This window comes from Ranitomeya imitator, chromosome 5, assembly GCF_032444005.1.
Source record: "Ranitomeya imitator isolate aRanImi1 chromosome 5, aRanImi1.pri, whole genome shotgun sequence".
Taxonomy (NCBI): domain Eukaryota; kingdom Metazoa; phylum Chordata; class Amphibia; order Anura; family Dendrobatidae; genus Ranitomeya; species Ranitomeya imitator.
In genome coordinates this window covers 687,486,262-687,503,860 of record NC_091286.1, presented here as the reverse complement: position 1 = coordinate 687,503,860, position 17,599 = coordinate 687,486,262, and the positions used below count along the sequence as shown (strand labels likewise).

The 17,599-nt window shown below is 40.2% G+C and overlaps 1 protein-coding gene across 1 annotated transcript; it reads left to right on the top strand.

The window, feature by feature from the left end:
- The first annotated feature begins 106 nt into the window (after positions 1–106).
- Positions 107–4,129, top strand: PTRHD1 (peptidyl-tRNA hydrolase domain containing 1). Its single transcript, XM_069728426.1, has 2 exons — positions 107–350; positions 3,781–4,129. Exons 1-2 carry the CDS (start codon positions 165–167, stop codon positions 3,949–3,951), a joined length of 357 nt encoding a protein of 118 aa, XP_069584527.1. The 5' UTR covers positions 107–164; the 3' UTR covers positions 3,952–4,129.
- Positions 4,130–17,599: the final 13,470 nt, after the last annotated feature.

Here is a 17,599-nt window from a genome sequence, read left to right as displayed (position 1 = left end):
ATTGGTGATTAGTAGGACACACAACCAGTAAGAATCCTTATGGTAAAAAAAAATGACCAATCATATTTAGTTCTTAATCTTGTGGCTATATGGCACGAAATAACTTTATTAACAACAATGAATTTGACAAATGAACAGAAGCTACCAGGAGAGCAAGACGCTGAATGGCAGCGCTGGTGCAGTACGTGGTGATCCGCAGGGATCTGCAGTCAGCTCTCGGGTGGCCGCTCGGAGCTCTGGTGGCTCAAGCCTGTCATGCTGCAACAGCTGTCATTCACCTGCACTACCAGCACCCACATACCCAGGCTTATCTGCAGGAGCTGGACAGCATGCACAAAGTGGTGCTAGAGGTGAGGCCATACACCTATACATCACAGTACTGCCCCTATGTACAGGAATATAACTGCTATAATACTGCCCCTATGTACAGGAATATAACTGCTATAATACTGCCCCTATGTACAAGAATATAACTACTATAATACTGCCCCTATGTACAAGAATATAACTACTATAATACTGCTCCCTATGTACAAGAATATAACTACTATAATACTGCTCCTGTGTACAAGAATATAACTACTATAATACTGCCCCTATGTACAAGAATATAACTACTATAATACTGCACCCTATGTACAAGAATATAACTACTATAATACTGCTCCTGTGTACAAGAATATAACTACTATAATACTGCCCCCTATGTACAAGAATATAACTACTATAATACTGCCCCTATGTACAAGAATATAACTACTATAATACTGCCCCTATGTACAAGAATATAACTACTATAATACTGCTCCTGTGTACAAGAATATAACTACTATAATACTGCCCCTATGTACAAGAATATAACTACTATAATACTGCCCCTATGTACAAGAATATAACTACTATAATACTGCCCCTATGTACAAGAATATAACTACTATAATACTGCCCCCTATGTACAAGAATATAACTACTATAATACTGCTCATATGTACAAGAATATAACTACTATAATACTGCACCCTATGTACAAGAATATAACTACTATAATACTGCTCCCTATGTACAAGAATATAACTACTATAATACTGTCCCTATGTACAAGAATATAACTACTATAATACTGCCCCTATGTACAAGAATATAACTACTATAATACTGCTCCTATGTACAAGAATATAACTACTATAATACTGCTCCCTATGTACAAGAATATAACTACTATAATACTGTCCCTATGTACAAGAATATAACTACTATAATACTGCCCCTATGTACAAGAATATAACTACTATAATACTGCTCCTATGTACAAGAATATAACTACTATAATACTGCCCCTATGTACAAGAATATAACTACTATAATACTGCCCCTATGTACAAGAATATAACTACTATAATACTGCTCCTATGTACAAGAATATAACTACTATAATACTGCCCCTATGTACAAGAATATAACTACTATAATACTGCTCCTATGTACAAGAATATAACTACTATAATACTGCTCCTATGTACAAGAATATAACTACTATAATACTGCCCCTATGTACAAGAATATAACTACTATAATACTGCCCCTATGTACAAGAATATAACTACTATAATACTGCTCCTATGTACAAGAATATAACTACTATAATACTGCTCCTATGTACAAGAATATAACTACTATAATACTGCCCCTATGTACAAGAATATAACTACTATAATACTGCCCCTATGTACAAGAATATAACTACTATAATACTGCTCCTATGTACAAGAATATAACTACTATAATACTGCCCCTATGTACAAGAATATAACTACTATAATACTGCCCCTATGTACAAGAATATAACTACTATAATACTGCTCCTATGTACAAGAATATAACTACTATAATACTGCTCCTATGTACAAGAATATAACTACTATAATACTGCTCCTATATACAAGAATATAACTACTATAATACCGCTCCTATGTACAAGAATATAACTACTATAATACTGCCCCTATGTACAAGAATATAACTACTATAATACTGCCCCTATGTACAAGAATATAACTACTATAATACTGCCCCTATGTACAAGAATATAACTACTATAATACTGCCCCTATGTACAAGAATATAACTACTATAATACTGCCCCTATGTACAAGAATATAACTACTATAATACTGCCCCTATGTACAAGAATATAACTACTATAATACTGCTCCTATGTACAAGAATATAACTACTATAATACTGCTCCTATGTACAAGAATATAACTACTATAATACTGCTCCTATATACAAGAATATAACTACTATAATACCGCTCCTATGTACAAGAATATAACTACTATAATACTGCCCCTATGTACAAGAATATAACTACTATAATGCTGCTCCTATGTACAAGAATATAACTACTATAAAACTGACCCTATGTACAAGAATATAACTACTATAATACTGCCTCCTATGTACAAGAATATAACTACTATAATACTGCCTCCTATGTACAAGAATATAACTACTATAATGCTGCTCCTATGTATAAGAATATAACTACTATAATGCTGCTCCTATGTACAAGAATATAACTACTATAATACTGCCTCCTATGTACAAGAATATAACTACTATAATGCTGCTCCTATGTATAAGAATATAACTACTATAATGCTGCTCCTATGTACAAGAATATAACTACTATAATACTGCCTCCTATGTACAAGAATATAACTACTATAATGCTGCTCCTATGTATAAGAATATAACTACTATAATGCTGCTCCTATGTACAAGAATATAACTACTATAATACTGCCTCCTATGTACAAGAATATAACTACTATAATACTGCTCCTATGTACAAGAATATAACTACTATAATACTGCCCCTATGTACAAGAATATAACTACTATAATACTGCTCCTATGTACAAGAATATAACTACTATAATACTGCTCCTATGTACAAGAATATAACTACTATAATACTGCCCCTATGTACAAGAATATAACTACTATAATACTGCTCCTATGTACAAGAATATAACTACTATAATACTGCCCCTATGTACAAGAATATAACTACTATAATACTGCTCCTATGTACAAGAATATAACTACTATAATACTGCCCCCTATGTACAAGAATATAACTACTATAATACTGCCCCTATGTACAAGAATATAACTACTATAATACTGCCCCCTATGTACAAGAATATAACTACTATAATACTGCTCCTATGTACAAGAATATAACTACTATAATACTCCCTCTATGTACAAGAATATAACTACTATAATACTGCCCCCTATGTACAAGAATATAACTACTATAATACTGCTCCTATGTACAAGAATATAACTACTATAATGCTGCCCCATGTACAAGAATATAACTACTATAATACTGCCCTTATGTACAAGAATTTAACTACTATAATACTGCCCCTATGTACAAGAATATAACTACTATAATACTGCCCTTATGTACAAGAATTTAACTACTATAATACTGCCCCTATGTACAAGAATATAACTACTATAATACTGCCCCCTATGTAAAAGAATATAACTACTATAATACTGCTCCTATGTACAAGAATATAACTACTATAATACTGCCCCTATGTACAAGAATATAACTACTATAATACTGCTCCTATGTACAAGAATATAACTACTATAATGCTTCCCCATGTACAAGAATATATGTACAATGATACCTTATTTGTATGAGTATATAACTTTTATAATATTGTGTATTTCTGGTACTTTTCCTTCCAGGTTCCAGATGAGGTCACGTTGACCGGTTTAGGGGAGACTCTACAGGAGGCTAATATTGACCACAAAATGTGGGTTGAGCAGCCTGAGAACATTCCCACGTGTATAGCCCTCAGACCGTACCGTAAGGAGGAAGTGCACCGCTACTTGAAAAAGTTTAAACTTTTGAAGTGAATCGTCGGAACTTGAACCATTATTGGTCTTTATGGATGCCTATAGATCTGGAATCCTGAGCTGTCTTTAGGGAGAAACTTTTTTTTTTTTTAATGTTATTAATTACATTTAATTGAATTTGTATTTATTTGCTTTTTTTGTGTTTTCTTTTTTTAAGGATTAAAATATATCATCTTCATGGGTTGGCTCAACATTATAAGTAGATAAAATAGGTGGTGTCACCATGCCGCCAGGTCGAATTGCCAATCAGTCATTAGTACACCGCTATCATGTAGCAGGGAAGCAGTGCAATCCTGAAGAAAGATCATGGCCTCTTTACCTTCTGAGAACAGCAGACAGCAGGGTGCATAATGTGGTCCGTCTTCGATGGAGGGGCAGTTCTTCGAGGTCTAAGGTTGTGGAGCTCCTGCTGGGAATGGGCTCCAAGGTGGTTGACATCTGCGTCCTGACTCATCCCTAATCCAAGCCTCAGTTTGATGTCAGCTAGAGGGGCTTTGTCACGGATCCATTCTCTGTGGTGTCACTTATTCGTCACGTGCCTGCTCTCACACTTGTCTTGGGGTTGTGCCTGCAAGGGTTAATCTATCTCCCCTCTCTCAGTCCAGCATTCAACCTCTGTCCTATGCTGTAATGGGAGCATAAATCACACACTGACCCAGGCCACACACCCGCTCATATGCGCTGCCACCACTCATCGAATACACGGGCGATGAGTCCCGGACTAATAATAATACTAATAAAAATATGTCTATCACTCATAAGGCTCACACACCTTTAGGCTACGGATTCTTTTAGAACATTCAAGGTTCAACTCGTTAAAGTTTTCTACTTTAATAACAAAAGGGTCAGTGCTTACAATAAGAAAAGGTATAAAAATATGATAATAAGAAGACATACAACTTATGCAAAACAGTGTCAAAATAAACAGGAGAAAACTTACAGAAATTACCTAACTGGTAGTTGCGTTCTGCTCCCTGAGGGAAGGAAGAATGTAGTTGGTGGAACACATCAGCTTCTCAGGCTGCCCTCACATGTGAACACTATTCTCTGTCTGCAGCCTAAATTTATAACTTTGGTCTGAGGTCAGGTTCTAGACCAGCCTCCCCAGATTAATATAATTGCTGGCTTGTTGATTGGCCACGGCCGCTCTACTAATGAATAAATATTATTTTCCCCTGGAGACACTTGTGAGATGGTTCCCAGGAATAGATCACCTCAGGCCGCAATTTAGCATCTCCCTTCCAAGACCTCAGAGGTGCCAAATGTTACCTTCTTCTTTGCTCTAGCTAGACCTCCTGGTGAGATCTGGAGGCAGAATTTCTACTAGTCCCAAGGAAGTACCTATTAACACCTAGGTGCGACTTGCCTTCAGGACAGATGTTACATTATCACTAGTCACACATATAACCCTAGACATATGTCCCTACACACACATATATATATATATATATATATATATATATATATATATATATACATACATACACATATTCCTCCACAGGCTTAAACTCTTCTGGTTGAATTATAAGTTGGCAAAAAATGAGCCCATCTGAGAAGGCTTTGCCGTTAGGAGGTGTCTCACCAATACAAAGTCAAGGAAGTGATAGTGATGACTTGTAATAAGTTACATGATGTTGCTCGAGAGGTGGTAGAGATGCCAAAGAAATACCTTGAAGAGTTTGGTATCTGGTCAGGATCCTGGACGTTTGTGGTAAAACTTAAATGCTCAGGATATACGGTTGCCCACATTTTATCTTCTGCCTGGGTAGGGATCGTATCCTGGTCTTCTACCAGGGGCAACCGAAACTCTGTCACAAGTGTGGTGACCCCACACATGTCAGTGCAAACTTCACTGTGCAGAAGTGTGCATTGTTTGGTAATGTCGGCCATCTTCTGCGGAGATTAGGTGTTACCTTTGTGGTGATTTAGGTCACCCATTAAGCCTTCGACTATGCTCCGTTGCTAATTCGGTCATAGCTGAAATAGGAGAAAGTCGTGAGGCTGATTCTTTCTGGAGAAGGGGCTAGCCGTGGTGAAGAAGCTGAGGGGTCAGTGAGGAAAAGCAAGAAAAAGACGCCTGCCCAGCTGAGGTGAGAAGGAGCTGGGTGAACCGTGGATTATTGGGGCAGCCCCAGTCCTGGAGGCCGGTCTGGCTGCTAAGACTCTGAAGGGTAATGCGTTGGATCAAGAGCATTACCGCTTCCTCAGAATCCTTCTATTATACAATTATGTATGAGGACAGCAAGCAGTGGCCAGAGGACAAGGGAAGAAGGGAGATGGAAGATATTCTCTTATCCTCGCCAAGGTTCCTAAGGAAGGTAAAACTGTCTCCTTCTGGTTGGGTCTTCTAACTGGTTCCGAGCCATTGAGAACATGTTTTCCTCTGAGAAGGAAGCTGTAGGTGAGGTACTTTTATCGTCAGGCCTACAGGGTTCATTGATTCTTCTTCCTCTGGAGAATAATCAGGGTATGTGCACACAATGCCGATTTAGTGCAGAATTGGTGCAGAACTGCAGCAGATTTTTCTGCTGCAGAAACGCTGCAGAACTGCACTGTGATTTACAGTACAATGTAAATCAATGAGAAAAGAAAAAAGCTGTGCACATGGTGCAGAAAAATCTGCGCAGAAACGCTGCAGATTTCAAAGAAGTGCACGTCGCTTCTTTTGTGCAGTTCTGCAGCGTTTCTGCGCAGATTTTTCTGCACCATGTGCACAGATTTTTTCTTTTCTCATTGATTTACATTGTACTGCACAGAAACTGCACAGAAACTGCATAGAATCTGCACAGAAACTGCATAGAAACTGCACAGAAACTGCACAAAAACTGCACAGAAACTGCACAGAAACTGCATAGAAACCATAGAAACTGCACAGAAACTGCATCAAATCTGCAGATGCAGATTTAGTGCAGAAAATTCTGCACCACATTTCCTACGTGTGCACATAGCCTTACTGTTAACAAAAAAAAATTTGATTTTGTTCCAGAAAAGTGGTTCAAGTGTCAAGCAAGTGGAGTGGTGGTCCTTTTTACCGCACCGGTGGAATGCAAACGGGTTATTGAGTTAGAAATGGGGAGGTGCCTGATCTTAGATGTCCCCATGAAGGGACAAGAGCTCCGGCTCATTAACATTTATGGTCCCCAATCTGAAGTGTCTCTTTATAAGGATCAAGCCCTACCTTATTACAAGTTGGCAGGTTGTCTGAGGGGACATCAATAAGGTCTCGAGGCCCCGAGATAGAGGAGGTTCCAGAGACAAGCTGACTTATGATAGCGTCGCCCTTAACCCCTTCATGACCCCAGCTTTTTTCAGTTTTGCGTTTTTGTTTTTCGCTCCTCTCCTTCACAGAGCCATAACTTTTTTTTTTTTAATTTTTCCGTCAATATGACCGTGTGAGGGCCGTGTTAAGAGAGTGTGGGGTCTATGGTTTCAAAATAAAATAAAAAAAAAAAAAGTTTCATTACTTTGTCCTGATCTTAAACCAGGCAACTGAGATGAATCCATAGTGGATAAAGTAAAAGGTTTTTACAATAGTGATGAAGTGAGACGAATTATAACTGGCATGAAAAACTGTGTCTATGAAAGTGAACGGTAAGAAAACTTCGGTCCAGAAGAGGCTGCTTCTTGACAATTTGAAAGACACTTATGAATTTAAAAAAAAAAATAAACTTCTGCCAAAATAGGTTTTCCAAAATGTGCTGCCCTGCACCCTAAGAATTGAGTCCTGCAACTTATGGTTCTATTTATGTGACTCACTTCCTATGACAAGTCCCAGTTCATGATGGGATACTCAAACAAATCATCATCTGCCAACTGAAACTGCTGTCACTCCCCTTTTCGCCCTCTGGGGCATAGTGACAGCGCTCTGCTGCCGGCTTATTACTATTCATCTAAGCCGACAACAGAGCGGACGCTGCTCTGATCGCACAGGGAAGGAGGGAGACCGCACACGGGGGAGACACTGCACAAGGACGGCAAAAGAAACAAGGTGAGCATCGAGATGACCAAGCTCCCACTCCGATGACGTTTTGCTTCAGGGCGGAAAGGGGAGTGACAGCAGGTTCTGCCAGCAGATGACGATTCGAGTATCCCATCATGCATTGAGGATTCTCAAACGAATCGTCATTGGAAGTCTCTAAAAGAAACAGTTCAGTACAGAGGGAATGGTGGGGAATTTTACCATGACTTAAATTCCTAAAAAAAATATTAATTTTTAAAGATTTATTAATTGAAATTTTCTTTTGGGTTTCGGACTTTAAGGAACACTCATTTATAGCTCGCCAACAGTCAGACAACGACAATCACCTCATGGAAAACATCAGAGTGAAGCAGTAATAAGCTTAAACTTTTCAGACAACTATTCCTTTGTTGTTCAGCATGAAGCACAGTCAGAAATAAAATACAAAAATGTGATTACGATATCTGAGTGCTTACTCCATGATTCTAGAACTGTTCATTTGTTCCCCTAAAAATTGATTTCAGTGATAGAAACTGACCTCCTAATAAGTTTGAGCAAGGTCTACTACTTCTCGGATGGCTCCGCAGCACAGTATAAAAACAGGAGAAACTTTATAAATGTCTGCCATCACAAGAAAGATTTTGGAGTGGAAGACGAAAGCCACTTTAGGTTTAGAAGGCCCCGTGAAACGCCTGCAGCTCGGGCTACCCTCCAGAGGACATATTCAGACCAAATCTTAACACCCATATATCTTTTCATCTGGAGTAAGAGAAATATTCCTAACTTCCAGTTCATGTACTGCACAGACCAGGACTACGAAAAAGAGGAGCGTTTGTAAAAAAGCAGTTACAGGAAGCAGAAGCCATCAAAGGGGCTCTGCAATACCACCCTGTCATTCCCTGTAGTGAAACCGTGAAGTCCATGAAGTTATTGGAGGCACAAGATGGGCAATAGATGGCATAAGGGTCGGCGTCACCATCTAGAGCATCCAGGCAAGTGCCTTGACAAACGAGGGGGCCTACTTGCCATCGAAGACACTGACAAGCTATGGGGCCTGTGAGTCGGGGAGAGCTTGGTGCCTATGTTGTGCCCATAATACTGTATGGAGGACTTTGTTGTGCCCATAATGCTGTATGGAGGACTATGTGGTGCCTATAATACTGTATGGAGGACTATTTGGTGCTTATAATACTGTATGGAGGACTATGTGATGCCTATAATACTGTATGGAGGACTATGTGGTGCCTATAATACTGTATGGAGGACTATGTGGTGCTTATAATACTGTATGGAGGACTATGTGGTGCTTATAATACTGTATGGAGGACTATGTGGTGCTTATAATACTGTATGGAGGACTATGTGGTGCTTATAATACTGTATGGAGGACTATTTGGTGCTTATAATACTGTATGAAGGACTATTTGGTGCCTATAATACTGTATGGAGGAATATGTGGTGCCTATAATACTGTATGGAGGACTATTTGGTGCTTATAATACTGTATGGAGGAATATGTGGTGCCTATAATACTGTATGGAGGACTATTTGGTGCTTATAATACTGTATGGAGGACTATGCGGTGCCTATAATACTGTATGGAGGACTATGTGGTGCCTATAATACTGTATGGAGGACTATGTGGTGCCTATAATACTGTATGGAGGACTATTTGGTGCTTATAATACTGTATGGAGGACGATGTGGTGCCTATAATACTGTATGGAGGACTATTTGGTGCTTATAATACTGTATGGAGGAATATGTGGTGCCTATAATACTGTATGGAGGACTATGTGGTGCTTATAATACTGCATGGAGGATTATGTGGTGCTTATAATACTGTATGGAGGACTATGTGGTGCCTATAATACTGTATGGAGGACTATGTGGTGCCTATAATACTGTATGGAGGACTATTTGGTGCTTATAATACTGTATGGAGGACTATGTGGTGCCTATAATACTGTATGGAGGACTATGTGGTGCCTATAATACTGTATGGAGGACTATGTGGTGCCTATAATACTGTATGGAGGACTATGTGGTGCCTATAATACTGTATGGACGACAATGTGGTGCCTATAATACTATATGGAGGATTATACGGTGCCTATAATACTATATGGAGAACTATACTGTCTGGCCTAAAAAGATAAGTCTGAAGTCACTCCGTGCTCTGCCTGTGAGGTTTCACCGGTTTCTGACCTATTGTACAATAGATATCACTCATGTAGTGTAAGAAGTGATATCTTTGGCATTGTACTATACCGATGTGAAGAGCAGAACAAAAATGATTACTTCAATGAACAAAAATAAAAAATAAGAATTTGTGATAAATATTGACCTGTCCATTCAAGGACATTTTAGCTATAGTATGAAATCCTGTTTTTCTTGTCTGTGGAATTGCCTTTGTACTGTTTGTTGTGAAACTGCCGCCCACGAAACTGTTTTCTTTTCTTTTCTTTCTTTCCTGTTTTGTCTCTTTGTTTAAACATGCAAAACTTGTATAACCACTAAACCTACTGAAACAACTATATAAAGAAGGGATAGCACTTTGAAGGCGGGCGTGCTTCAGAGACTTCCCAGTGATACACTATACAAGACGTGTCTTGTGTATTATTTCTGGTGATTCTCCACTTCCAAAGGCTGCTCCGACTGAGTGTGATCCCGACATTTCCTGGCGCCCGAACAGGGACCCGAGGTCTGTGTATTTCTTCAAGAACACCGGCAGAATATGAACGAAAAGAGAATCTGGGATAATGGACGGCAGATGAACAAAAACCTGGCCAGGTAAGAGACACTGTTAGATCTCTTATATCTGCCCTGCACTGTCCGTAAGATTTTCTGTGTCGTGTTCTTTAGCGGGTAGTTCTAGTAGAGGAGGATACCTATAGCTCGGGTTCTTGAACTATTTAGGAATTGATCACCTCACGGAGTACGGCATTGAATGAGAGTGAATGTGAATAGAAGGTGTGTGGAAGTTGGGAATAGCCCTATAAGCCGCCCAGGGGGTTGAAACAGAAGAAGTGACTGTCCCACTGGGCAACGTGGTTGCGTCCTTTCGGGGAGACCTCCGCGCCTATGTTCAATCTCTGATCCTGTCTTTGACAAAAACCTGGTGACGGATAAGTGTATGATAGTATGAGCCCAGGACAGATAAATTAGCCTGGGACAAGAATACGTTGTATGTGATAGTATAAGCCCAGGACAGATAAATTAGCCTGGGACAAGATACGTTGTATGTTCTTTTTCTTTTTCTGTCTGGTTGCATTTGTGTTGTTTGCTATAGGTGTAGGAATCAGGATTTTCTTACATCAACACAGTTTAAACATCCTAGCTCCTTAGGAAGAAGGTAACGAGGTATTCTCATACCCAAACGCCACCTAGGGCAAGAAAAAGACATCCTAGCTCCTTAGGAAGAAGGTAATGAGGTATTCTCATACCCAAACGCCACCTAGGGCAAGAAAGCTCAGGATAAGAAAATGGGGAATAAGCAAACAAAGTCGGAACCAGAAGAATTAGATATCTATACTATCATAAAGGAGAGAAGTGGTGAAGATGCCACTAAGGGGCTGAAAAAGATTTTTAGTAAGTTTGGAGTTACTAGGGCAGAAGCTTTTAGTAGAAAACTATGGGAAGGAATTCAGGAAAGGAAAAAAGGCATAATCAGAGACAAGAAATGGATAGATCAGATCCAAGCATTGATTGATGTCTCTAGGGTAGCAGAAAATGAGGGATGGACATATAATCAACAGAGTAAAAAGTGGTGTATTAGACCCACAGGCTGTGGAGAAAAACAAAATGTGGAATCTAAAAATACCCCACCCCCATACCTTAACCCACATGCCCCATCTTTTCTCCAAACACCACCTCAAAGTTTAGCCGGACCAGGAGGATGGGTATGTCCGCACTGTGGACAACAAAATCCAGACTGGAGAAATGATTGCCTAGCCTGTGGTACACCTAGACATGGCGCTGTACTTGCCCCTGTTAGGGTAGTACCAAGACCCTTTAGGGAACCTGGTGCTGACGGAGTAATGGGAACTAGATGTCACCAAACTCGACAATATTTCCCTTGGTCCCCCGCTGAAGGCATGTCTCTCTTGCATAACGCACCAGATCCCACCCAGTGTCCAGTTAGATTTACACAATATATACAGCAAATTATGCAGACTCACGCTGGAGTTTGGGCAGATGGAGAAGAATTATGTAGAATGAAAATGACTCCTGGACTCTTCCAGGAGCTATTAGCAAATCTACAGGTACATAGGCCCCAAGCAGGAGATGGTGCCTTACAAACGATAGAATCAGGTACACAATTTGTAGATCACTTAATGGTTTTCATGAGGGAGAGACAGAGGCAGAGAGGAACAACGGGAGTGGTGGCTCAGAAATCTGGACAATCAGTAGACGAATATTATCTAAGTGTAGAAAATAATTTCAGAGATGAAGGCATGGATCTAACCGCTCCAGGAATGATGAGGTTAGTTACAAAAACCTTTATAGATGGATTGTCTCCAAAAGTGAAGGAAAAGCTTAAGGCCGCAACCCCTGATTGGAGAACCTTGGAAGACCCACACCTGGCTAGACAGAAAGCTGTAGGGATAGAAATGGACTTAAGAGAAAATTCTAAGCCAGTAAGAATTGCACAGGCTAATACTGGCTCTGCTAATCAAAAGTTTACTTGTCATTACTGTAAGAAGCCAGGACATTTCCAAAGGGAATGTAGGAAGAGAAAAACAGATATAGATTCAGGAACCTTTGTACCCAAAAATAGGATAAATAACCCAGTGCCTGATCAAACAGACAGCTCAGAATGACTGAAAGTTATGCAGGTCTCTCTTCCTTCTAGAAGACCAATAATACAAGTTGAAGTTGAGGGTAAAAATGTACCTTTTCTGATAGATACGGGAGCAACATCCTCCATTTTAAATCAGGACTTTTTACCATATCCTGACAATATATCCTCAAAGGTTACATATGCAGAAGGGTATGATGGTAAAATTCAGGCGTTGCCCTTTACAAAACCTTTAAATGTGAGCTTTGGCCCTAAAACTTTTGTATCCAAATTTTTATTTGCTAAAGGTGCACCTACCTGCTTGTTGGGTACTGATGTCTTAAGTAAAATGCATGCAAACATCCATTTTAGAGAAGATGGCACAGTTATGCTGACCATCCCTGAAGATGCAGAAACTCTGGAACCATATGTTAGAATACAGGCAATGGAGGATTTTCCCGAAATTTACACTCAACAAGCAAAAATTGACTTGTCTCGGGTTCCTGACAGCCTATGGGCAAAAGGAGACACTGATGTAGGATTTTTATCAGTAGCTCCTATACTGTTAGAAACTGCCCCGGGAACCATATTACCTCAGCTTAGGCAATACCCCATCAGCGCCCAGCAAGAACAGGCGATTTCTCAACAAATTCAGGATTATGTGTTACAAGGTGTTTTGGTAGAAATCAGGTCACCCGCCAATACACCCTTATATCCTGTTAAAAAGAAAGTGTCCTCCAAAGAAACTATGGTGAAATATCGCATGGTGCACGACTTACGGGAAATCAATAAGGTTTTGGCACCGGTCACCCCTGTGGTACCGAATCCTCATACCTTACTGTCTCAAATTCCCAGCACTGCTGCATATTTTACGGTAATTGACTTATCAAACGCATTTTTTTCTGTGCCACTACATAAGAACTGTTGGCATTTGTTTGCCTTTACATTCAAGGGTAAACAATTAGCATGGACAAGATTGCCACAAGGTATGGTACACTCACCAACTTTGTACTCTGAAGCAATGCAGACCGTGCTAAAAAATGTCATCCCAGAACCAGGAGTAGTCATTCTACAGTATGTAGATGACTTACTTATTTGTTGCCCTGATGAGCAGACGGCAGTTACCTCAACTGTTAATTTCTTAATTTTCCTAGCGCAAGAAGGCTGTAAAGTAAATAGACAGAAACTCCAGGCTTGTCAACAAACAGTCGTGTTTTTAGGTCACTGCATATCACAGGGCATCAGACACCTCACACCTCAACGTACGGAAGCCATACGTAACATGCTTGAACCCAGGAATCACAAACAGCTGCGTGCTTTCCTAGGTATTGTTTCACACTGTAGACAGTGGATCATACATGCAAGTCAACTCATGCAGCCTTTATATGACTGTATTGCCAACACACCATATTCACTCAGTGAAGAGGCTAAACAGTCATTTTCCTCTTTGAAAACAGCACTGGTATCAGCTCCGGCTTTGGGACTCCCAGACTACACTAAACCTTTTCAATTGATGGCAGCTGAGATATCCTCACATGCTACAGGGGTGCTCACACAAAAACATGGAAACAAACAGAGACCTGTGGCATACATATCAGCTCATCTGGACCCTGTAGCTAGAGCCGCACCTTCTTGTGTAAGAGTAGTAGCCGCAATTTCACTGTTATTAGATAAAGCTTCTGAGATTGTTCTTGATCACCCACTTCTAGTTCAGACCACTCATGATGTACATGGCATTCTTAACCAGGTCCAACCTAAACATATTTCAATGGCCAGACACCTCCGTCTCCAATGTTCCCTACTACTGCCGCCCAACATTTCCTTTGCCAGGATTCAGACTCTTAATCTCGCGTCTTTGCTCCCTTTAGAGTCTGAGGGGGGTACCATACCTGAGGAAACTGCACTCTCCAACTCCTTTGAAACTGCACTCTCCAACTCCTTTGACCCATCAAAGTCAATGCATGATTGTGTACAATTAATGGAACAAGAGACTCAGGGCTTATGTAATGTACGTGACAAGCCACTCTGTAATGCTACATTTGAACTTTTCATAGATGGCAGTAGATATGCAGATATGAATGGACAATTTCATACAGGTTATGCGGTAGTAACTCAGCATGAAGTGCTGAAAGCAGAACCTCTCCCTGCTAATCAGTCTGCACAAGAAGCAGAACTTACGGCATTAGTTGAAGCTCTAAAAATAGCCAAAGATCAGACAGCAAACATATACACTGATTCTAGATATGCACATGGCATTATTTTCGATTTTGGCGTAATATGGAGAGCCAGAGGTTATATGACTGCTTCAGGCCAACCTGTTAAACATGCCTCCCTCATTAGACAGATTCTGGAGGCAGCACAAGAAACTAAAGAAATAGCGGTGATAAAGGTAGCTGCACATGTGAGACTCGACACCGAGGAAGCCAGGGGTAACGATAAAGCCGATAAGGCAGCAAAACAGGCAGCGCGTAAACCCTTACATCATGCCCACACACTAGATAGCTCTGAAGATGATGAGGAAAGATTGAAGGAAGCTCAGAAACAGGTAGACGACGAAGAACGATGGCAGTGGCAGAAAAAAGGGGCAGAAGATCAGCAAGGATTATGGAAAAAAGGAACTTTGTTGTGTTTACCCAGAGCCTGGTACCCCGCAGTGGCAAGTGACCTCCACCTACCCACGCATGTGTCGGCAAATGGTATGACGGTCAAGGTAAAAGAAAGGTGGTTGGCTCCAGGCTTTGGTAATTTTGCTCGGAACATGTGTGCTGCATGCGCTATATGCCTGGCACACAATCCAGGTCAGGCCATTAAAACCCCAACCAAGCATCATGCAAGACCACTGTATCCCTTTCAAAGACTCCAGATCGACTACATCCAACTTCCTAGGTACAATGGATATGAATATGTGCTTGTGTGTGTGGACATGTTCTCAGGGTGGCCAGAGGCTTATCCAGTTCGTAAAGCCTCAGCAAAAACTACTGCCATTAAAATAGCACATGAACTGATACCCCGTTACGGCATGCCTGAGGTGATCGAGTCAGATAGAGGTACCCATTTTACTGGGGAAATATTCCAGAATGTTATGAAAATGTTGGGAGTAGAAAACCAGTTTCACACTCCATATCATCCACAGAGTTCAGGTAAAGTGGAAAGATTAAATGGGACAATAAAATTAAAAATCCAGAAGGCCATGGCAGAAACAGGAAAGCCTTGGACCGAGTGTCTACCACTTGCCCTGTATTCCATCCGAAACACCCCAAGGGGGAAGGCTAAGCTGTCACCACATGAGATTCTTTTTGGTAGAGCAGCAAATTTGGGTTGTTATTTTCCACAACAACTGATGTTGAATACTGAGACTTTAACTGCTTATGTACAAGAATTACAAAAACGTTTAACTAAAGTGCATTCGCAAGTTTTTGCTTCCCTTCCAGATCCAGAAAATCTCGAAGGAGGCCACAAGTTGGAACCTGGTGATCAAGTCTACGTGAAAAGACACACCAGAAAGACTCTGGAACCGAGATTTGACGGACATTTCCAAGTCCTGTTAACAACTCCAACAGCAGTCAAGCTTGAAGGAAAGGCATCATGGATACATGCAAGCCATTGCAAAAAAGCAGTACAACGACTCAGGGATCAGTATGACAAAGACAATGACCAAATTAAGGATAGCTGGTGGTCAGATACCTTTTCTTTTCTTAACCCGGCCAATTGGTTCAGAGGGATCGGTGGGTGGGTTACCGGGATTATGCAAAGCCTAATACATACAGTTATGGTTATTGTAATTATATATGTATTATTCAAAGTTGTACTCAAGGGTATCTCGGTATGCACAAATAAATTTTGTGTAATGGATGCGAGAATATAAAGTTTTTTTTTTGTAATATCACAAAAAGAATGACTAAAATGATCAACATGGTTTTGAATGGAATATGTCAAAGGGGGGATTGTGAAGAGCAGAACAAAAATGATTACCTCAATGAACAAAAATAAAAAAAAAGAATTTGTGATAAATATTGACCTGTCCATTCAAGGACATTTTAGCTATAGTATGAAATCCTGTTTTTCTTGTCTGTGGAATTGCCTTTGTACTGTTTGTTGTGAAACTGCCGCCCACGAAACTGTTTTCTTTTCTTTTCTTTCTTTCCTGTTTTGTCTCTTTGTTTAAACATGCAAAACTTGTATAACCGCTAAACCTACTGAAACAACTATATAAAGAAGGGATAGCACATTGAAGGCGGGCGTGCTTCAGAGACTTCCCAGTGATACACTATACAAGACGTGTCTTGTGTATTATTTCTGGTGATTTCCCACTTCCAAAGGCTGCTCCGACTGAGTGTGATCCCGACACCGATATTTCTCTTTCGTATCTGTGCATCATTAATCGTGGTATATGTAAAAGGGGTCCACTGAGACTCTTTCGCCAGAGACCCTTGAAAACCCGGAGCCGGCCCTCGATGGCTTAGCTGGTTATTTGACCTGCGAATGTGGTCAACATTGGTGGCTAACGTACTCTCCAAAGATTATGACAACGCAGTGACTTTTTTTCTGCACCTTCTGGTCCATCACCGTCCTTTGTGCATCCAAAAAAAAAAAAAATCAGATAATAACTCAGCCAAACCCCACAACAGCCGGACAGTAAGAGATTGCAGACGAGATGACGTTACCCAGTAGAAGGAACAAAGTGATGATAAAAGCACAGTGTAAAGACTATTCATTGTTCAGACTAGTTCATATTGTTTTATTTTATAGCTTGCTGATTAAACTACTGTCTGATTCTTTTTTAAAAACTTGTATAAGGACATGTCTAGTGATGTAATAATAAAATTGCTACAAATACAGTGGGGGAATTAAGTGTTTGATCCCTTGCTGATTTTTGTAAGTTTGCCCACTGACAAAGACATGAACAGTCT

Bases quoted from the DNA above. Each gene is read 5' to 3' on its own strand.
- PTRHD1 (XM_069728426.1), top strand. From the start codon at position 165: ATGGCAGCGCTGGTGCAGTACGTGGTGATCCGCAGGGATCTGCAGTCA. The intron at 351-3,780 runs GTGAGGCCATAC...TTTTCCTTCCAG, and splicing joins TGCACAAAGTGGTGCTAGAG to GTTCCAGATGAGGTCACGTT.